This window comes from Lagenorhynchus albirostris, chromosome 9, assembly GCF_949774975.1.
Source record: "Lagenorhynchus albirostris chromosome 9, mLagAlb1.1, whole genome shotgun sequence".
Taxonomy (NCBI): Eukaryota; Metazoa; Chordata; class Mammalia; order Artiodactyla; family Delphinidae; genus Lagenorhynchus; species Lagenorhynchus albirostris.
The window spans coordinates 45,170,623-45,194,660 of record NC_083103.1 but is presented as its reverse complement, the minus strand read 5'-3'; the positions used below and the strand labels follow the sequence as shown (position 1 = coordinate 45,194,660).

General features: G+C 37.1%; 1 protein-coding gene across 2 annotated transcripts in view; it reads right to left on the bottom strand.

Annotated features, from left to right (window-relative positions):
- SBF2 (SET binding factor 2) overlaps positions 1–24,038 on the bottom strand; it is a 457,881-nt gene that overhangs the window by 357,225 nt on the left and 76,618 nt on the right. For both annotated transcript variants that reach the window (XM_060159685.1, XM_060159686.1), the window contains exon 2: positions 15,109–15,194. In XM_060159685.1, the coding sequence (XP_060015668.1) occupies positions 15,109–15,194 (86 nt within the window). The remainder of the gene's footprint in view (positions 1–15,108; positions 15,195–24,038) is intronic.

Sequence of the window (24,038 nt, the reverse complement as noted above, 5' to 3'; positions counted from 1 at the left end):
ACTTTTAGTAACAGCAGCATCACATCATTCTACTACTTAAAGTTGTCACCATCACCAAGAGGCAACAACAGGCTGTTCTGTGAAATAAGATTACAGGCATTACCTAGATAGAACAATATTAATATAAGTAAATATTCATGTGAAATTGAAATGCATATTCCAGAAATTTTAAAGAAGGCACATTCAGTTTAAAAGAATTTCTAGCTGATGGAATAAATAGAAAATATCGATATTACTTATGAGCAGGGAGCCTTCCTGTGGCTCTTTTCAACTCAGAAAATGTCTCTCCTTCCACCTCTCTGACCTGCCAGAAAGAAAAACATTTAACCAGAATCCAAGATTCTACCTCATCTTGTTTATCAGTGCTCAGAAGTCTCAGGAAAAGCAGTCACTGCCTGGGGAAAGAGACCAGTAAACCTCAAACAATGGAAGCCACAAACAATGGAAACCACAATTAATTCATAAATTGACAGCACTTCTCATTTAAGTTTTATAGCAGTTTATTCCTATTTCCAAAATAAGTACATAGTACTGAATTGGAGAAATATACTGAAGATCTTACTAGGCTTAACGAGATCTTCCAGTCAGTTATGAACCCAATAGTAGAATCTATTTCATTAGAACACTAAGGCTGTCGTAATCAAAGCTATTCTGAGTTCACTCATACTATGGTGTGTTTCTTGTAAATACAGTCCATCTTTGGAAGAAATAAAAGCTGCTAGGTCCTTAATTACCAAAGATTTGTATCATTAGACCCTTTTGATTTTATTGTTTTAAAGTTAACACTTTTCTATTCATGTCTTTCCAATGCCAGTTAAACCTTCTTAATTAGAATAAGACTTATCTTGTTAATTTTTTTTAAAAGAAACAGAAAAAGAAAAAAACTTTTAAAAAATCAGCTTACCTCATCTAACACAAGAATAGAGTATTTTAGTTTAGTTTTAGAAAAGCTTTAGCAGAGAGTCAAAAGACCAGGAGTTTTTGTTATCATCTCAGCCAATAGTAAGTAGCTATATGACCTGGATTTCAATATCTAATTTTTAACACAAATGGAGATGAATTTTAGCACTTAAAGTAAATTCAACTTACCTAAAATTGTCACTTTTCTCTTTAGCTTTCCAAAGCTTGAATTTATACAAATTTTCCCAACTTAAGAAATGATCTAAATTTCCACATATATTTCAGATTCTGGATAATTCTTAGCCTAACTTAAAGTATCTTTAAGCTAGCTAGAATTAGCTGTTTAAAGAAATAAACTTTAGGGCTTCCCTGGTGGCGCAGTGGTTGAGAATCCGCCTGCCGATGCAGGGAACACGGGTTCGTGCCCCAGTCCGGGAAAATCCCACATGCCGCGGAGCGGCTGGACCCATGAGCCATGGCCGCTGAGCCTGCGCATCCAGAGCCTGTGCTCTGCAACGGGAGAGGCCACAGCAGTGAGAGGCCCGTGTACCACAAAAAAAAAAAAAGAAAGAAAGAAACTTTACTAAGGATTGATTATCTTTATGATTAACTTATGAAATACTGGCCCTATTTTTAGCTTTTATTATATTTAAGGAGATGTCAGAAATCATTCTACCATCCCCTTTATAGACACATTTCAGTAAAATGCAATAGTAAACTACTGCTGACATAAGTACAAAACGAATCCGCCTGCCAATGCAGGGGACATGGATTCCAGCCCTGGTCCGGGAAGATCCCACATGCCACAGAGCAACTAAGCCTGTGCGCCACAACTACTGAGCCTGTGCTCTAGAACCTGCAAGCCACAACTACTGAGCCCACATGCCACAACTACTGAAGCCCGCGTGCCTAGAGCTCATGCTCCGCAACAAGAGAAGCCACCGCAATGAGAAGCCCACATACCGCAATGAAGAGGAGTCCCTGCTCACCGCAACTAGAGAAAGCTCGTGCACAGCAACGAAGACCCAAGGCAGCCAAAAATAAAAAATATATAAATAAATTTATTTTAAAAAACAACATATATATTACACACACACACATATATACAAACACACACACACATATATATATATATATAAAATTTCAAGGCATGTCTTCAAAGTAAGGAAAGATAAAATTTACTATAACAGATACAGCCACATCACTGATAGATTTATGACTGATTAATAAACTTTTAGTTCTCAAAGATTAAAAAACTTTTCTTCAGTAAGTTTTGTCAACTTAGTAACTCTCCACCTAAAATTTTGTACATTGGTGATATTAGTGACTTTTTATAGACACATAAGTACCACTAGAGGCCACCAAATACTTCATTTTTTAAAACTGACACATTTGTTAAGTTATAAGAAAAATGACCATATCCATAGCAGGGAAAGTTCCACATGAATACTCAAAGCACAATACAAACTCAAGAAAAAAGATCTGAACATATTTCATGCAGTAAATAGTATGTCTGGATCACCAAAGAACTTGATTAGAACAAGAACTGGGGTGTGGGGGGATGGATAGTATCAAAATATCATTCCTTATATACCATTGAAAATAGATTATATGACCTAGAGAGTTGATGTTCTCTAAATAGCTGTTGCCTTTCTTAATCAAATTATATATCTATATATAGGTATATATACTGATACAGACAGATAAATAAAATCCCAGAGTTCAATATTCTTTCCTCCATATCACAAAGTCTTTCACATATAGTAATGTTTTTACATCTAAAGTTGGCTACCATCTATAGCAATTAAAATTTTGATAAAGAAGTTCTATTTATAAAAGTCGCCCCACAAATTTGAATATATCCAAATTTCTGGCTTGACAAAGAAAATCTGGCTCGGCAGAATAGATAACACCTGAGAAAACTTTGCTCTGACACCCTAGGTGAATTGCTGCTAGAATACCCTATGTCCCCTCATTTCTTCCAGTCTCCTCCTCCTCACTAAAGGTAAATAGCAAGAAACAGAAGGTCCAAGTAGGATTCAGAGATTCTGTAGATCCAAGTGAAATCTATGAAACAAAATGGGACTTCTTATTATCCGACTGTCCACCTTTTCTGCATGATGATACACTATTTTTCAGGAGTTTTCAAGCATTCCAGGTAAACTTTATTCGTTCATGCTTTTGGTGTTCTATTTAAAGTCTCTGCTTAACTAAAGGTTGCAAAGATGTTCTCCTAAGTTTTCCTTTAAAAACCTTTATACTTTTAGCTTTTACATTTAGTCTATGATCTACTTCAAATTAATTTTTCTGTAGGTTGTGAGGCAGGGTCAAGGCTTTTTTTTTTCCCAAATGGACATTCAGTTGTTTCAGCACCATTTGTTGAAAACCCTATCTTTTTCACAACTGAATCACCTTGGCAACTTTATTGAATATATATTTACCATAATGTGTGTGTTTGCTTCTAGACTGTAGCAAGGATCTACAAAAGACAATCCTTAAGCCAATACCACATTTGAATACTGAGCTCTACAGTATGCCTTGAAACCAGGTAGTACAAGTCCTCCAACTTTGTTCTTCTCCAAATTCTTTGGCTACTTGCTATACAATGTGTCTTAGAGACTGATTCACGTCACTGAACAAAGCTCTAGGTCATATTTTTCTAAAAAGTTTTTAATAGTAGTAAAATATACATAACATAAAATTTATCATCTTAACCATTTTTAAATGTGCAGTTCAGTAGTGTCAAGTACATTCATATTGTCCTGCAATCACTCTCCAGAACACTTTTCATCTTGCAAAACTGAAAATCTATACCCATAGACTTAGCATAATGTCCTCAAGGTTCATCCATGTTGTAGCACATGTCAGAATCTCCTTCATTTTTAAGGCTGAATAATATTTCATTGTATGTATATACCACATTTTGTTTATCCATTTATCTGTCAGTGGATACCTGGATTGCTTTTGGCTGTGGTGAATAATGCCACTATGAACGTGTGAACAAAAAATCTATTTGAGTCCCTGCTTTCAGTTCTTTGGGGTATATACCCAGAAGTGAAATTGCTGGACCATACAGTAATTCCATTCTCAATTTTTTGAGGAACCGCCCTATCATTTTCCATGGTAGCTGTACCATTTTACATTCCCACCAACAGTACACAAGGACTGTAATTTCTCCACATCTTTGCCAGCACTTTGTGTTTTTTTATATTAGTCATCGTAATAGGTGTGAAGTGGTATCTCACTGCTGTTTTGATTTGCGTTTCCCTAATGGTTAGTGACATTAGCATCTTTTCATCTGCTTGTTGGCCATCTTCTATCTCATACTTTTTAACAGTTGCATTATATTCTGATGAATGACTGTGGCACTACTAATTCAATCAGTCACCTACTGATAGACATTTAGGTAGTTTCCAATTTTTTGCCTTGAATAACTTTACACATGCATATGTATAAGTAACCATAAAAATCAATTTGTTCAGGACGCATGTTTTCCGATTCACTACCTTTCACTCTCAAAAGCATTCTGGTTTGAATAATATATATTATTTATCCAAGTGTCAGTTCTGCTATAGGACAAATTGCTACAAGTGAAATTAGGCAAGAACTAACTTTGATTAACCTTCCAAGGCTATTTGTTACCAGAGCTCACCCCATATTAGAAGTCCGGTATTAGAAAGAGATACCAAAATATGGCTTAGCTCTGTCTGAGACATGTAGGCTATACACTTAGATTACAGGAATTGCAGAAAACACACAGGCATGACTAGGATTCAAGTACAAAAGACTGACAGAATAGTGATACCATCACTTCCCAGAGAAAACAAAATACCCAAAAAATGAAAACTGAATCTTACAGAAAGTCTGTAGTAAGGGGGCCACAAAAACAAAATAAAACAAAAACAGGGAAAAATGGAAGAGAATTAACTGACATTAAGAGAAAATTAGCATGATGAAGACTGTTGTATTTTCTCTGACACCAAGTATGTGTTTTTTCCCAATACCAACTGGGTGTCCAACAATTCAATTCATTTATGACACTAACTTCCCAGAGTCAGTGCAGACCCCACAATCAAGGGGTCAGGGCTCTGCCCCACAAGACTGCCCTCACTCCAGATGCCAGCTGCAAAAGGGATGACCAAGTTATCCACACTTCTGCCTGCAGACTACAAATTCAGGGGCTCACATGACTGTCCCCCTCAGGTTCAATAATTCACTAGGACAGCTCACTGAACTCAGGAAAACACTTTACCTACACTTACCAGTTTACTGTAAAGTATATAACTCAAAAAGAGCCAAATAGAAGAGATAGATAAGTCAAGGTATGGAGGGAGGGGGTGACACAGAGCCTCCACACCTTCTCCAATCACACTACCTTCCCAGCACATAGATGTGTTCACCAACTTGGAAGATCTCTATATCCCTTCATCTAAGGGGTTTTATGGAAGCTTCATTAGGTAAGCATGATTGATTAGCTCGTTGGCCATTGGTGATTGAACTCAATCTCCAGCCCCTCTCCCCTCCCAAGTACGGCTGAAATTTCCAAACCTCTAACCGCATGGTTGGTTCCTGTGGCACATCAGCCCCCTTCCTGAAGCTACCTAGCGTTCCCTAAATTCATAAGCCATCTCATTAGCATACAAAAGACAGTAAACTCCAAAGATTTCAGGAACTTTGTGCCAGGAACTGAGACAAAAACTAAATACAGTGTTCATTTTTTATTTTACCACAAAGACTGAATTAATGATGTCAAAAAATAAAGTGGTCAAGGAGAATTAAGATAAGGGAAAAGGCCTCTGAATTTCAGCAAGAACACTGTGGCAGAAGAAAGGTAGTTGTTCACTATATCTGTTTCACTTTTCTCCTAGGCACCCATCTAGGCTTTATCTGCCAAACTCCCATTACAGTTAACTGTGGTTAAATGACTGATTTCTGATGAATGGAACAGGATAGAAGTGATGTATACAGCCTCCCAGGCCTACCCCATAAAACCCACCTCCATGCTTTCTTTTACTACTCTGCCAACTGAATGCTGATGCCCAAGATGACCCTGAGAACCACACTTTGAAGACAGCAAACCACACTCCTGTCTACACCACTGTCACTAATCAAGTAAGTGATTATGCAAGTAAGAAGAAAAAAGCTTGTTTCATTCTAGCCACTAAGGCTTCAAGGTTCACCTATTATAACATCTAGTATTTATTAACTTAATGAATTCAGAAAATATTACTAAACTTCAACTTTGTGATTTCAGAATGGAGAGGACATAAAGTGTACTTCAGAATAAACCTCTGAAATGTGGGTGAGATGGATGTAAGAGATGCGAGTGGACAGCAAGAAATCATAACATTATAGTTTATTAAAATATTAATAGACAATCACCTGATAACAGTCCTGTAGGAAAAGCAGCATTATCAGAAACATAAATTAACTTTGCTTAAGATTTTAAAGTTTCAGATCCCATATTGCTTCCAGAGTACCACACCAGTCTCTTATAGAAATAGAGACAGCAAATGAAGAATAATCATTTGAAACATTTTATAATGAAGAAGAAATAGGATAATAGCTAAGAAATAAACTCAAGAAAAGACTTTTTAAAGTTAATACTTGGGATCAATGGAAAATGAAGAATAGAACAAGGAACTGGACATTAAAAAGTATAGAACAACCATAGTGGTGATATGACAGACAATTACATGAGAGATCAGTAGCAGTATTCTGTGTGGTAACGGGGCCAGGCTGTTTGCAAACAACATGAATTTGTAGTAGGTCAGGCTTGTGTACTGTAGTTCTACGTCTTCTTCAGGAAGTTCACTATGGCGTCAAAGCATTAGGGATAGCAGGACCCCAACATGGCAAGAAAACCTCTCCTGAGGTGGTTCTGAGAGCAGACCATGGAGACTGGGTAGGTGATTCTCTAGCATAACTGAGGCTATCAATACATTAGTAAAATAAGCAGAATTGTAAGCTACTGAAAGTCTAGTACAGTATAACAAACCACCTTAGTAAGCATCAAGGAATGTGAGAAGAGTAACACCAAGACTGACTAGCTTCTACCTCAGAGATGTTGAGAGAATCCACTATCTCAGATGCATCCTCTAGACTCCATCTACAGGATGGAGTTCCTACCTGCTATGCAGTTTTATTACTTCAAAGAGACAACTGTGTCTTTGGGAGTAGGAAACAAAAATGTGAGCTCAAACCACCACTTTCCAGCTTAAACCCCATTTGTATCCACTTGCTTTGTTGTGAACATAACTTTAAACGTCCTTCTTGTAGTCCTTAGTATGTTTCAAAAGCCATGTCTTCATGAAACAATCTAAATATCCATTGACAGAGGAACAGATAAAGAAGATGTGGTACATATATACAATGGAATACTACTCAGTCATAAAAAAGAACAAAATAATACGATTTGCAGCAACATGGATGCAACTGGAGATTGTCATACTAAGTGAAGTCAAAAAGAGAAAGAGAAATATCACTTACATGTGTAATCTAAAATATGGCACAAATGAACCTATGAAACAGAAACAGACACAGAGAACAGACTGTGGTTGCCATGTGGGGGGTGGTATGGGAGTGATGGACTGGGAGTATGGAGTTAGTAGATGCAAACTATTACATATAGAATGGATAAACAACAAGGTCCTACTGTATAGCACAGGGAACTATATTCAATATCCTGGGATAAACCGTAATGGAATAGAATACATTGAGTATTCTCATAGACTACTCATAGAATACTGAGTCACTTTGCTGTATAGCAGAAATTAACACAACACTGTACATCAACTATACTTCAATAAAAAAATAAATTAAAAAAAGCCATGTCTTCATACTTCATAGCAATGTTCTTGTTTTCAGCCTCAACTCTATGCAAAATCAAGAGTTCTTCCACACATCCTTTACACCAGCTTTAAAACTAAATTCATCACCAAGCACCCTAGCTCAGCACAGAGGCTTTAGATGCTACCTACAGTATCTTTCATAGGTCTCGTTTATAATTATATATTTTTTATTTTTAGCTGTCTTCTTATCTCAAATCTCTCTGGCTGGGAAAGTATCCGGCCTATCTTTATTTTAAATATTACTTATACAGCTAGTTTTTTATACTCACATGCAGGACCTACATTTTCACCTATTATATTTAATCCTCTTATATAAAGGGCCCGTAACTCCAGCCTTTTAAAATCTTTGTGAACCCTGATTCTGTCATCCAGTATGTTCACTACCTTTCTCAATCTCCTTTCACGCATATTCCTCTACAAAGAGGGGAGAAAATTCTCTTCCGTCCTTTCTACACTCGGTTTCCTGACCAAACAGTATTTATATCTAGGTCAGATGGACCACTGCTAGCCCATCTGCGGTATTCAATGCATTCTAAACAACTAAAAGAATTAAAATATTACATGATACTTATACTTACTTCTCTGCCCTCAAATAGCATCCCATACTAAGGCTACTTCTCCTATGTTACAACTGCAGAATGCTGAATACAAGATTTTTTTACCTCTTCTCCCCAATCTATACTTATAATTACAGAAAACTGGATTCATACTGAAGGTAGTCAAATCATTAGTCTATAACTTAAATAAATGAGCTAATATCTTAAGAACCTCAAATTTATAAATTCTAATGACACGGTTAATCCTCTTTTACTCAAGCCACAACATTTTTTATCACAGTACTTTAGACTTCTAAAAAAATCAGAAAGATTTACAAATGCGTCAGTGCAGGCATTCCCTAGTGAAGATGGTGGCATGTTTTCTGAATTATGATATAAAAAAATTCACTTCTGAGACAGGGCATCTTTAAAAAGAGCTAGTGCCTAAACAATACTATTTTGTTGATGCCCAAAACCAAGCCAATAAAAATATTTCTTCCCATAATCAGAAATAGATTGTTAGCCATAGAATGCCTCTGCAAAACAATTCTTACATTTTCTTTGAAATATTGTCTCTAAAATTAACTGAAACTTTATTTATATGACTGTCTGTGGTTTCCATGTATGCCTAAAAGGCACAAGAAAAAGATAAAAATATCCCAGAATTGGAAAAGCAGTCATTATGTTTGGTTTAGCTTATTTTCATATTTTTATTTTTAAAAACCATCCAAATTAAAGTTCAGCATTTCTCAATAGAAGAAAGAGAAGGCGATTTCTTTACACAAAAGCAGCAAGACTAAATTCAGCATCCTCTAAATTAAATTTGGGATTTGACTTATTAGCAAATGAATGCCTTAAATCCTTTCCCACAAGTCATAAAGTTTAGTCTTCATTCTGAACAGAATTACCTTTCATTTATTTTTTTTTCATGGAAAGGAATTTTACTTTAAATATAGCAGCGTGTACATCTCAATCCCAAACTCCCTATCTATCCCTCCCCTCAGGTAACCGTAAGTGCATTCTCTAAATCTGTCAGTCTGTTTCTGTTTTGTTCATATAAGTTCATTTGTATCATTTTTTAAAATTTTTTTTAGGTTCCCCATATAAGTGATATCATATGATATTTGTCTTTGTCTGACTTACCAATACTTCACTTAGTATGATAATCTCCAGGTCCATCCATGTTGCTGCAAATGGCATGATTTCATTCTTTTTAAAGGCTGAGTAATATTCCATGGTATATATGTACACATTCTCTTTATCCATTCATCTGTTGCTTCTATGTCTTGGCTTTTGGGCATATATCCAGAGAAAAACATGGTTCGAAAGGATACGTGCACCCCAATGTTCTTTGCAGCACTGTTTACAATACCTTTCATTTAGAATTTAAATACATGAAATACTTGTTGTGTGGGCAGGAAAGATGGCAACAGAAAATAATTTCAAGTCTAATACTATGCTCTGAACCCAGGTTTATCCTCCGAAAAAAATAAGTGAAGTTGGTTTCTAATAACACAGCATTCTTTTTTTTTTAACATCTTTATTGGAGTATAATTGCTTTACAATGGTGTGTTAGTTTCTGCTTTATAACAAAGTGAAGCAGCTATACATATACATATATCCCCAAATCCAGTGCCTCTTGCATCTCCCTCCCACCCTCCCTATCCCACCCCTCTAGGTGGTCACAAAGCACCGAGCTCATCTCCCTGTGCTATGTGGCTGCTTCCCACTAGCTATTTTACATTTGGTAGTGTATGATATGTCCATGCCACACTCTCACTTTGTCCCAGCTTACCCTTCCTCCTCCCTGTGTCCTCAAGTTCATTCTCTACGTCTGCGTCTTGAATCCTGTCCTGCCCCTAAGTTCTTCAGAACCAACTTTTTTTTTTTAGATTCCATATATGTGTTAGCATACGGTATTTGCTTTTCTCTTTCTGACTTACTTCACTCTGTAGGACAGACTCTAGGTCCACCCACCTCACTACAAATAATCCAATTTCATTTATTTTTATGGCTGAATAATATTCCATTGTATATATGTGCCACATCTTCTTTATCCATTCATCTGTCGATGGACACTTAGGTTGCTTCCATGTCCTGGCTATTGTAAATAGAGCTGCAGTGAACATTGTGATACAAGACTCTTTTGAATTATGGTTTTCTCAGGGTATATGCCCAGTAGTGGGATTGCTGGGTTGAATGGTAGTTCTATTTGTAGTTTTTTAAGGAACCTCCATACTGTTCTCCATAATGGCTATATCAATTTACATTCCCACCAACAGTGCGAGAGGGTTCCCTTTTCTCCACACCCTCTCCAGCATCTATTGTTTGTAGATTTTTTGATGATGGCCATTCTGACTGGTATGAGGTGATACCTCATTGTAGTTTTGATTTGCATTTCTCTAATGATTAGTGATGTTGAGCATTCTTTCATGTGTTTGTTGGCAATCTGTATATCTTCTTTGGAGAAATGTCTACTTAGGTGTGCTGCTCATTTTTGGACTGGGTTGTTTGTTTTTTGATATTGAGCTGCATGAGCTGCTTGTAAATTTTGGAGATTAATCCTTTGTCATTTGCTTCATTTGCAAATATTTTCTCCCATTCTGAAGATGTCTTTTGGTCTTGTTTATGGTTTCCTTTGCTGTGCAAAAGCTTTTAAGTTTCATTAGGTCCCATTTGTTTATTTATGTTTTTATTTCCATTTCTCTAGGAGGTGGGTCAAAAAGGATCTTGCTGTGATTTATGTCATAGACTGTTCTGCCTATGTTTTCCTCTAAGAGTTTTATAGTGTCTGGTCTTACATTTAGGTCTTTGATCCATTCTGAGTTTATTTTTGTGTATGGTGTTAGGGAGTGTTCTTACTTCATTTTTTCCATGTAGCTGTCCGGTTTTTCCAGCAGCACTTATTGAAGAGGCAACACAGCATTCTTTTAACACAGCATGCTTTTAAACATTTCTGAACCTCAGTTCTTCCAAATTATAGAATCCTGTTTTCAGATCTTGCATTTACATTAAAGTCCAAATGCTAACCATAGCTTAAAGTGTCACTCTGAGAATACTCTCAGAATACTCTCAGATCTTGGCTGAGACTAAGAGTCAAAAAACCTGGGTTTGAATGCTAGCTCTGCTACCATTGAGCTGCTAGACCTTAGTGAAACCATTTAAAACTTCCTAATCCTCAATTTACCTACCTTTAAATTAGATATACTACCTCTAATCATCTAATGTGTGAGTTCATCACAGTCTGTGAATTGTATGTAACTGTTAGATATTAACATTAATGTTACATGCTAAAAACTTGTTCCACTACTACCACCTTGGTAGGGTAAGATTTTTTTCCATGTAAATCATCACAAAAGGGTCACTACCACCCTGGAATCAAAAAACCACCTAGGCTCTGAGCCAAATCACCTTCAATTAGACTAAAATTTTATTAGGCCTATCTCTGGTCTTGAAGTTGCAGGAGTTGCTCTAGATTACACAGTGTATCACAGTTACTCAATTATTGCTGTTAACATGCAGAATAGTTGCACCTCCCTAACATATAAAGTAAAGCACAAAGCCATAAATAATAAGACAACAAAAATTTAACAGTTAATGTTCTATTATGTTTTAAAAATGGGCTTTGGGGACCTCCCTGGTGGTCCAGTGGATAAGACTCTGTGCTTCCACTGCTGGGGCACGGGTTCCATCCCTGGTCAGGGAGCTAAGATCCCATGTGTCACACAGTGCAGCCAAAAGATAAAAAAATAAAATAAAATTTAAAAAATTTTTAAATAAAAATTAAAAATGGGCTTTGTTAGATAAACAAATTTATTCTGTACCTGACAAAGCACAATAGACATTAGATGATGAGAATTGCTATCAGTTACGAAAAAATTAAAAGAAAAAATTCCCAATGTAATCCAGCACTTCAAATATTCTTTAAATATTAATCTGGCTCCCAAAATCTTGAAATGCTTCATGAAGAATCAGCCAAGATGTCATCTAGGAAGATCTTAGGTGAGGAAAAGTTATGCTACCTCTTAACACCTCAGTTTCACCAATCCAGCAGCACACGGCTCTACTTGTTATTGGAGAGGCACTGATAGCACTTGAACATGGGAGTGTCTGTCACACAAAGAAAAAATATCCATTTACTAACTATTAAAATCAACATGTGTCTCTCCATCACTACTGGAGAAATATCAGAGGCATCACAGTATCTATGCCTTAGCTTTCAAAACACAAAAATTATTCCTTCTCAGTCATAGCTAAATAGCTAGAGTCAAATCATGATCTCTCTCTGACCCAATAATGTCTGCTGTTCTTGAAATTTATGAAGGTGGTTCACTGTTCATATTTTCAAACTGATGTAGTTTATATCCATCCACACATTGATGTGAGGGGAGGTAGGAACTCACAAAAAGTTCTAAAAGGTCTCCAGTACCAAAATTTTCCCCTTTCAATCATTACTAAAAAGGACAGTGAAGCAGAGTTTAAAAGCTTTAGTAGTACAAACACCAGTTATCCACACCATAAGACCAATTATTACTATTTGCAGGCATGTGGAAGAGAAGAGAAAGGAATACAAGGGCTCTCTTAAAAACCTACTTTTCTCCTCCATCTGTGTGGTAACTTTTACCTTACCCAGAACACTTGACTTCTGACACTTCTAGTCACCCAGTGTGGGGTTTTTTCCCCCCAAACAAGCAATTATCCACGACACCTGCTGGGTGTCCCACAATTTTACAATTTAACTCACTGATTAAGGTTAAGGGCTCAGTCCCACAAGACTGACCCCCACTTCAGATATCAATTGCAAGTAGGTTGTACAGTAGTACAACTTCTGTACGACTTGGCTATAAATCGGAGGTTCCCGTGACCTCCAGCCCTTTGGATTCAATTCATTTACTCAAGTGGCTCAGAGAGCTCGGGAAAACATTTTACTTACATTATCCAGTTTATTAAAGAATATGATAAGGAATACAGATGAACAGCCAGATGAAGAGATACACAGAGTGAGGTCTGGGAGGGTCCCAAGCATATGAATTTCTCTCTCTGTACAGTTGGGGTGCATCACCCTCCCAGTAGGTGCACGTTTCACCAACCTGGAAGCTCTCCAAATCCCAACTTTGGGGATTTTTATGGTGACATCGTCAAATAGGCATGATCAATCATTAATTCCATTTTCAGCCCTTCTCCCTTTTCAAGAGAATAGCAGATGGGGCTGAAAATTCCAAGCTTCTAATCATGGCTTGGTCTTTCCAGTGACCAGCCCCCATCCAGGAGCCATCCAGGAGCCCACCCAGAGTCGCCTCATTAGAACAAAAGACATTCATATCACCCAGGAACTTACAAAGGTTTCAGGAACCCTGTGTCAGGAACCGGGATCAAAGACACTCATAACACTTAGGAAATTAGACGGACTTCAGAAGCTCTGTGCCAGGAACTGGGGGCAGAGACCACTATGTATTTTCTATTATCTCAAAGATCCTCACGTTCTTTCCCCATTCTTAATGCCTAAACTCAAGATTTACCCTCTCTGTGTGTCTACAGAACCCACAGCCTTCTTTACAAAACTGGGTTTAACAATCAAAATTAAGCATTTAGAAATGTACCTTTTATCCTCAGCGAGGCAGAAATGGACACTCATTTGCTAGGACAAGAAAATTCATAATTTTCAACATCAGTTTTATTCCTAATAAATATTTCTGATCCAGGCTAACAAGAGAATGAACAATTCTTCCTCTGGGGGAGGTGCTGCAATATGTCAAACAAACAGCAACAATGACAATAACAATAATAACATTAACAAGCTACCTCATTTACTGAGCACTTACTTTATGGAAGACACTGTTTTAAGCATTTTATTTATATTTTTCCCATTTTACCTTTGCAGTAACCCTATGAGATTACTATTATCATTATCCTCATTTTATAGATGAAGACGGCTGTTCAAGAAGTTAAGTAACTTGTCAGAAGTCATACCGTACAGGTGGGATTTCAACCCAGGCAGTCTCCTCTTCATTGTCATATTATACCAAATGATCGCTCAACAAGAACTGCTTTGATGAACACTGCTCATGTATATGTGTGTGTATGTAAACATACACACAATATAAGTGAATACACAAACATACATACATACACACATATGCATTCTCTAAACTTTATAGTCATATTGAAAAATACTTTAGTGATCATCTTCTCAGTCTCATTTTACCACCATAGATCCACCACCAGACAGAATGTCCTGGTCATCACAAATTATGCTCCACCATTAAATTCCTTTAAAACGGCTGACAAAAATAAAGCAGTTGAACTGCACTATTATAAAGCAACATACAGATTCTGTAACTGGAAAGAAAGAATTCAGATTCTGATTTCAAGGCCAAACTCAAACCATGACTGGTCACTATTAAACCAACCTTTGGTTTTGTTTGTCTGTGTTTTTGTTCAGTTGTCACTAAAACAACGACCTAGAAATTTTCAGAAAAAAATATAATAAATATTTGATTAGTGACACACTATCACTGAAGCTACTAGGCTAAGATTGTGACTAAAAGAATCAGAGGAATTTTTCAGCTTCCAGGTATATAAAAATCATCTATTTCATCTTTAATATTAAAGAGAAGATTAAATAGGAAAAAGAACAGCAAAACAGACATTCCAGAATCAGTATATTCAAAGTTTACTGTATTAGGGCGATTATTTCTAATAATGTGTTACAGTTAAATCACCAAATTATTTAAAAGTAACTGCAACATAAATATAACCATAAATGAAACATGAAAAGAAAAATATCATTATAAAAGTACAATAAAACAATACCAACTTACCAGTTCAACTCCCTGTGGAAAAGGTGTATCATCCCAGTCCTTCTGTGGAAACCTCTGGATTATTTTCCCCAGACCTGCTCCTGACCCTATTAATAAAATCAAAGTGAATTTGGTTATAGGGTACTTAAAAATCTGAATACTCATTATATTAATACTTATTTCTAAATGAATATTTGTTGAATAAACTGATATACTGATTAAACATTTTCAAGTTTTAAAGGGTCTAAAACTACCTTCTAAACATAACACTGAAATGATAGGCAATCCCTATCCTATAGACTCTCAAAAGAGTAACACGTATGAAAAGCTAGGAACAACAGACAGAGGCATTAAAATTGGAGTCTCCACACCATGGGAGCAACTGCACTTTGTTCCCAGTAAGGAAAGCCGTCTTCTCAGTATCTCAGGTTGATATTTAAGAAGAACTTTTCTATGGAGACAAAGTAATTTTAAGTGACAAATGAAATGGTACCATTAGCACTAAGCTTCAGTTATGGGTTATAAGCACTGTTTTGGGTTAAATAAAGATTTTTAGAGTGGCCTGGGAACTTGACCATTGTCTAGACAGGGTTTTTCAACATCAGCACTACTGACATTTTGGGCCAGATAATTCCTTGTTGGGTTGGAGGCAGGGGGCTGGGAGCTATCCCGTGCATTATAGGATGTTTAGCAACATCCTTAGCTTCAACCCACTAGAAGTTAATAGCACCCCACCTACAATCACCAAGTTGTTACAACCAAAAATGTCTCCAGGTCACTGCCAAATGTGCTCTGGGGGGGCAAAAACGCCTCTGGTTGAAGACCATTGGACTATATATAGCATTATTGTTATAAAATTACCCTGTGACACTAAAAACCAGATCAACTTAAAATTGAACTTTGGGGATATAATCTGTGAGTAATCTGGGGCTAGAGACTACATGTTAGGCCTAATTGCTTTCTGCCATACTTTAAAATATATTTATTTATTTATTTATTTGGCTGCACCAGGTCTTAGTTGCCCCAAGCAGGACCGTCATTGCCGTGTGCGCGATCTTTTAGTTGCAGCACGTGGGCTCTCAGTTGCAGCATGTGGAATCTAGTTCCTTGACCAGAGATCGAACCCGGGCCCCCTGCATTGGGGGCGCAGAGTCTTAACCACGGGACCACCAGGGAAGTCCCTCTGCAATCCTTTTTAAGAGCTTCATGTGTTTACATATTCTACATGTTGTTCCAACTCACTCTGAAGTAAAAGCAACAACATTCTGATTATTTGGACATCTAAGTAAAGGAAACCTTAACACCTGATTCAAATTTTGTTTTTCTTCACTGATAGCTTCATTACTTTTTTTTATTTTTTAATAGATCTTTATTGGAGTATAACTGCTTCACAATACTGTGTTAGTTTGTGTTGCACAACAAAGCGAATCAGCCATATGCACACACGTGTCCCCACATCCCCTACCTCTTGAGCCTCCCTCCCATCCTCCCTATCCCACCCCCATAGGTCATCACAAAGCACCGAGCCGATCTCCCTGTGCTATGCGGCTGCTTCCCACCAGCCAACTATTTTATATCGGTAGTGTATATATGTCGACGCTACTCTCACTTTGCCCCAGCTTCGCCCTCCCACCCCATGTCCTCAAGTCCATTTTCTATGTCTACCTCTTTATTCCTGCCCTGCAACTAGGTTCATCAGTACCTTTTTTTTTTTAGATTCCATATATATGTGTTTGCATATGATATTTTTTTTTCTCTTTCTGACTTTCTTCACTCTGTAGGACAGACACTAGGTCCATCCACCTCACTAAAAATAACTCAATTTTCTTTCTTTCTATGGCTGAGTAATATTCCATTGTATATATGTGCCACATCTTCTTTATCCATTTATCTGTCGATGGACATTTAGGTTGCTTCCATGTCCTGGCTATTGTAAATAGTGCTGCAACGAACACTGTAGCACATGTCTCTTTTTGAATTATGGTTTTCTCAGGGTATATGCCCAGTAGTGGGATTGCTGGGTCATATGGTAGTTCTATTTTTAGTTTTTTAAGGAACCTCCATACTGTCCTCCATAGTGGCTATATCAATTTACATTCCCACAACAGTGCAAGAGAGTTCCCTTTTCACCACACCCTTTCCAGCATTTATTGTTTCTAGATTTTTTGATGATGGCCATTCTGACCGGTGTGAGGTGATACCTCACTGAAGTTTTGATTTGCATTTCTCTAGTAATTAGTGATGTTGAGCATCTTTTCATGTGCCTCTTGTCCATCTGTATGTCTTTGGTGAAATGTCTATTTAGGTCTTCTGGTGATTTTTTAACTGGATTGTTTGTTTTTTTGATATTGAGCTCCATGTGCTGTTTGTACATTTTGGAGAGTAATCCTTTGTCTGTTGTTTCATTTACAAATATTTTCTCCCATTCTGAGGGTTGTCTTTTTGTCTTGTTTATGATTTCCTTTGCTGTGCAAAAGCTTTAAAGTTTAATTAAGTCTCATCTGTTTATTTTTGTTTTTATTCCCATTACTCTAGGAGGTGGGTCAGAAAAGATCTTGGCTCTGATTTATGTCAAAGCGTGTTTTTCCTATGTTTTCCTCTAAGAGTTTTATAGTGTCTGGCCTTACATTTAAGTCTTTAATCCATTTGGAGTTTATTTTTGTGTATGGTGTTAGGGAGTGTTTTAATTTCCTTATTTTACATGCAGCTGTCCAGTTTCCCAGCACCACTTATTGAAGAGGCTGCCTTTTCTCCATTGTATGTTCTTGCCTCCTTTGTAGTAAATTAGGTGCCCACATGTGAGTGGGTTTATCTCTGGGCATTCTATCTTGTACCACTGATCTATATTTCTGGTTTTGGGCCACTGCCATACGGTCCTGATTACTGTAGCTTTGTGGTATAGTTTGAAGTCAGGGAGCCTGATTCCTCCAAGTCCGTTTTCCTTTCTCAAGATTGCTTTGGCTATTCGGGGTCTTTTGTGTTTCCATATGAATTGTAAAATTTTTTGTTCTAATTCTGTGAAGAATGCCATTGGTAGTTTGATAGGGATTGCACTGAATCTGTAGATTGCTTTGGGTCGTATAGTCATTTTCACAATATTTATTCTTCCAATCCAAGAACATGGTATATTTCTCCATCTGTTTATGTCATCTTTGATTTCTTTCATCAGTGTTCTATAGTTTTCTGAGTACAAGTCTTTGGCCTCCTTAGGCAGGTTTATTCCTAGGTATCTTATTCTTTTGGTTGCAATGGTAAATGGGAGTGTATCCTTAATTTCTCTTTCTGATTTTTGTTGGTGTATAGGAATACCAGAGATTCCTGTGTATTAATTTTGTATCCTGCAACCTTACCAAATTCATTGATTAGTTCTCCTAGTTTTCTGGTGGCATGTTTAGGATTTTCTATGTATAGTATCATGTCATCAGCAAACAGTGACAGTTTTACTTCTTTTCCAATTTGTATTCCTTTTATTTCTTTTTCTTCTCTGACTGCTGTGGCTAGGGCTTCCGAAACTATGTTGAATAAGAGTGGCGAGAGTGGACATCCTTGTCTTGTTCCTGATCTTAGTGGAAATGCTTTCAGTTTTTCACCATTAAGTATGATGCTTGCTGTGGGTTTGTCATATATGGCCTTTATTATGTTGAGGTAAGTACCCTCTGTGCCCATTTTCTGGAGTGTTTTTATCATAAATGGATGTTGAATTCTGTCAAAAGTTTTTTCTGCATCTATTGAGATGATCATATTGTTTTTATTCTTCAATTTGTTAATGTGGTGTATCACATTGATTGATTTGCATATATTGAAGAATACTTGCATCCCTGAGATAAATCCCACTTGATCATGGTGTATGATCCTTTTAATGTGCTGTTGGATTCTGTTTGCTACTGTTTTGTTCAGGATTTTTACACTTATGTTCATCAGTGATACTGGTCTATAGTTTTCTTTTTTGTGATTTTTTTTCTGGTTTTTAGTGTCAGGGTGAACATCTGATTCAATTTAAAAACAAAAATTCACTATCATCTCTCATCCTCATCCCTGTGAACTGAACTCCCCCCAGCCCTCACCTAGACTTTAAAATCACTTTATGACCAAATCTTACCTTTAAAAGATAAACAGAAAGTTAAGTTCATTTTACTGACCAACTCTGAACTATCTGCTAAAACCGAGGTCACGTTTGACAAAGGCAAAATGAAAACATTCTCAATTAAAATTAACAACTGTGCTCACTTCGGCAGCACATATACTAAAATTAACAACTGCTGCAGTATAGTAACTCTTCATATACCCTTATTATAGGAGAATAAAGGATTTCATTAAGAGCAAAGTAGGGCTTCCCTGGTGGTGCAGTGGTTGAGAGTCCACCTGCCAATGCAGGGGACACGGGTTCATGCCCCGGTCCGGGAAGATCCCACATGACTCGGAGCGGCTGGGCCCATGAGCCATGGCCGCTGAGCCTGCGCGTCTGGAGCCTGTGCTCCGCAAGGGGAGAGGCCACAACAGTGAGAGGCCCGCGTACCGCAAAAAAAAAAAAAAAAAAAAAAAAAAGAGTAAAATAAACTAAAAGTGATTTATCATAGACATTCAGTTTTCAAAATCCACCTCAAGCATCACCACTTCTTACATTCACATCAAGGCTAATTCAACAAACTACTAGATACTGGGATACACAATGAAAAAGATATGGCCCCTATTCTCAAGGAACTGATAAGCTATTAGGAGAAACAAAAAAATGAACTGATAATTTCAGTATATCATGGTAAGTACAATGATAGAAGCGAACCTAACCTAACGTAGCAGAGAAACCATGGAAAACTTTACAGAAGAAATGACAGAAAGCGTCTTGTTCTTTCAGTACCATCTTTATATGCCCAAGTACTTGGCATACTGAATGCCTCGCATTTAGCTCATATGGAGCTAAATGTTTATTTTAATAGATTCTTTAATATTGACAGAAATTGTTTTAAGCTTACATCTTTTTTTTTTTTTTTTTTTTTTTTTTTGCGGTACGCGGGCCTCTCACTGTCGCGGCCTCTCCCGTTGCGGAGCACAGGCTCCGGACACGCAGGGGCACGAACCAGTGTCCCCTGCATCAGCAGGCGGACTCTCAACCACTGCGCCACCAGGGACGCCCTCCTCTCTTTTAAAAAAGAGAGAAATGCATGTTATTTATCTCATCATATTTAACCAGGTGTTCCTATATTGTTTATTCAGTTCTGAAAGTCATACTTCATGCATTGCAGGCTCAGAAAATATTTTAACACGTTAATTTTTACTAATTATAAAATTAACAAATGTTAACTGCAGGAAATTTTTTGAAAATATAAAAATATAAAGAAGAAATCACCCATAATCCCACACCTGAAGACAATTACTGTTAACGTTTTATCCTAGGCTTTTTTCATATATGTATTTTTTCATCAGAATTGAGATAATACTAAACCTAGATTAATATAATGCTTTACTATTAATATTTTATAATGGGCCCTTGATCATAATATGCGTTTTCTATTTTCTCTATTATAAATAATGCTACAAAAAACATCTTTCTATATAAATCTTTATCCTCATCTCACTTTTGCCCGAAAAATTCTTAGATATACAACTAATGGATCAAAGAATATGAAAATTTTAAAGACTCACACAAAGCCAAAGGGCTCACCAGAAAGATATCAATAATTTTTTTACATTCTGTGTATAAGAATGAGACTGGCATTTTCACTACATCCTCACCAACAACTGTTATTTTAAAATTTGTTTTAGTTAGTGCCAATTTGAGAAGTAAAAAAGTTCCTCGTAAGCAGGAGCATAACTTTCAAAAGTTCTCCAGGAGCAGCATATTATTTATTGATTTCATAACGATATGCAGTCTTTCAATAGTATGAAAGCTTAGTTTGAAATGTTGATGTAACATTTATAAGTGCACATAGAAATACGATTCATGAGTGATAGATTTCATATGATAATGTTATTTGTAAATGGAAATTAGGTTATAAAAAGGCAAAAATAAAAATGCTAAAATGATATTTCACAAGTAAAATGTGGAAAGAGCTACAATAACTTGGTTTTGAATATCAAATATGTAAACTGATGCAGCTAACAACTTTTGAGGAACTTAGGAAAATACCTTACAGAAGTAAACAAACATTGTCTGATCCTTGTTTCTTGGATTTTAAGAGTTTAGTCTGAATGTTTAAACTTATTTCCCAAGTTTATATAATTTATATAAAACCATTCTTATAGGAAGTACTGGTTGTATTTAAGAATGCTGACAAGATGACCTTTTACATTGAGGAGCAAGCCACATTGAAGGAAGACTGTTCTAGAGTCAAATGGCCACCAGTGGACTGATAATTATGTCCAGAGATGAAATAGGTCATGTAAGTCAGAGTGAGTGGCTGTGGAAGCAGCTCCTATTTGCACTATGTATTAAATGGGGCTGGGTGACTGGGTAGGGAGAGAGAGAAATTCCTCAAAAGAAACGGGACCACTTCTTAGAAAGGAGAGGTGCTAAGCAGACAAAATTGTGGTTGTTCACTGCATTGCATGCAGCTAAATTGAAAAAAAAGAGGGGACGGTTATTAGTCAAGGCCTTCATGTTTTTCTTTCCAGCCCCTACTCTTCTACTCTTCTACTATCATAAAAATAAGAAATATGATGACCAAATGGAGTTCATACATAAAAAAGGGGACTCTTGGCAGGATACCAGCACATTTGGAAATAGCCTTCTTTGAAAAAAAGTGCAAATGCTATACAAACTGCCCCAAACAAATTTAGGAAGGGTGAGGAAATACTGGCGTGATCAGGCACACTTTTCCCTCCTTTACGTGTGGTAAGCCACTTTCCCTTGGGTCCTGGTAGGGCTGCCAGACTACCCAACCCAGCCACAAGGATTAGCAAGTGACCTAGGATGATCCAACCACTCAGTCAAAATGACTGTTTTAGCCTTACCAGATGACCCCAGGAAAGTCAAATAGTATTCTCGGGGGTTACTAAGTAGTATGCTATAGGTGCGGAGTTGTATAAGGAAAAGTTCATCTGCAGAAGAACTGAAGAATTAGCAGGGGTTAATTAAGTGAAGAAATGTAATACTCTGCTCTATACAAAACAGGATGCTTGATATTTGTTGACTGTACCAATTGACAAAAATTAATCGTTTAAGTGGTTTGTGTATGCTTAAAGTGTAAACGTACAAAATATATACTAATTTGTTTAACACAGACTCTGAACTTTGAGAATTACTCTAATGCATAATTCGCTAAATCTTCTGTATATTTATCTAAACAACTAGATCATTTATCTAAACAACAATCAGTGGTTATCTACACTAGACTTGTTTTATGAAGTCCAGCTGCCCATATCACCTTCTATCGAAAATGGCACCACCCACAGCTCAATGAAGGGCAGCAGTCATGCTCAGAAGCACACAATCCTGTCTCTCCTCTCACCAGCCAAAGAGAAATTATGAAATCATTATTTTGGTTATCACATTTACTGCTACTTGTCTGTCTCACCTCACTAGAGTGAAAACAGTGATTTTGGCCTGCTTTGTTTACTGATGTGTCCCAGGCATTTAGAACAACTACTAGTATATATTAGATACTTAATAAAATACTTGTTGAGTCAATGAATGGGACTATTAGGTGGGCAAGGGCATTTATAAACCGGAAAGCAACTTATGACCAAAGTGACCTGGCTGTAAAAGGTACCCTAGACAAATCTGATTTCTCTGCTAGGAAATTTTGAATAGAAGAAATGAGAGACTAAAGGAGCTAAAAAGATGTATCAAGACTTGCGAGCTCAGGCAACCACAGGGAGTCAAGCCAGTTATAGAACAGGAGAAACCCCGGCAGAGACTTGCCAGTAGAACAGGTCTACCTCCAGTAAACTCTGGCAGCACTGTTGCATCTGTCATAAACTTCTGAAGTATTGTAATGATATTCCTCCTTCTTAAGCTAGAATGGACCTATGATTCCTTGTCAGTAAAGAATCCAAAGTATAATACACTGTAAGAGGCACTCTGATAAATCAAGCCCTTTTCAAACTGGTAAAGTGTTTGGAAAATTTTACATAGAAAGATTTAGTCAGAAAACTTTTTTTAAAAAGTTAAGAAGCACATATGAGAACTTTCTCCAAATATGTAAGGAGCTATTATGTGGAAGAAGATAAAGTGGAGCAAACTAGAGCCAAAAACTATAATTCAGAGGAGATATTTTTGAGTCAATATAAAGGAAGAACCTTGTGAGAATGAGAACTATCAAAAACAGAATGGGGCTTCCCTGGTGGCGCAGTGGTTGAGAGTCCACCTGCCGATGCAGGGGACACGGGTTCGTGCCCCGGTCCAGGAAGATCCCACATGCCGCGGAGCGGCTGGGCCCGTGAGCCATGGCCGCTGAGCCTGCGCGTCCGGAGCCTGTGTTCCGCAACGGGAGAGGCCACAACAGTGAGAGGCCCGCGTACCGCAAAAAAAAAAAAAACAAAACAAAACAGAAAGAACTGCCACAGAAAGCAATGGTTGGAACGAGTTTTAGTACAAGCTACTAGTTTTTGTGGTCTGGAAAACTGGGCAGAACGGTAAGAGGACAAATCCAAAAAAATATGGAAAGCAGACTACTACAGCAATTCGTTTATTCAACAATAACAATGCCAGGCCTTGTGTTAGGTGCTAAGGATAAAACCTGCTGTGAGGACATTTAAAACTTGAATTGGGGTTTTAAACAGCACTTAAATGATTAAGTTTTGTCAATAAAAGGACAGATGTAGGCACAGTATAACAATGGGTAAAGATTAGGGAAGAAAATAATACTGTTTAGAAATCAGGTCATGAGTCTAAGGAAATATGGGCTAGAAAAACTAAAAAGTTCCAAATTTTGGAACAGAGATATTTCTTATTCCTATTTTTTTTTTTTGCGGTACGCGGGCCTCTCACTGTTGTGGCCTCTCCCGTTGCGGAG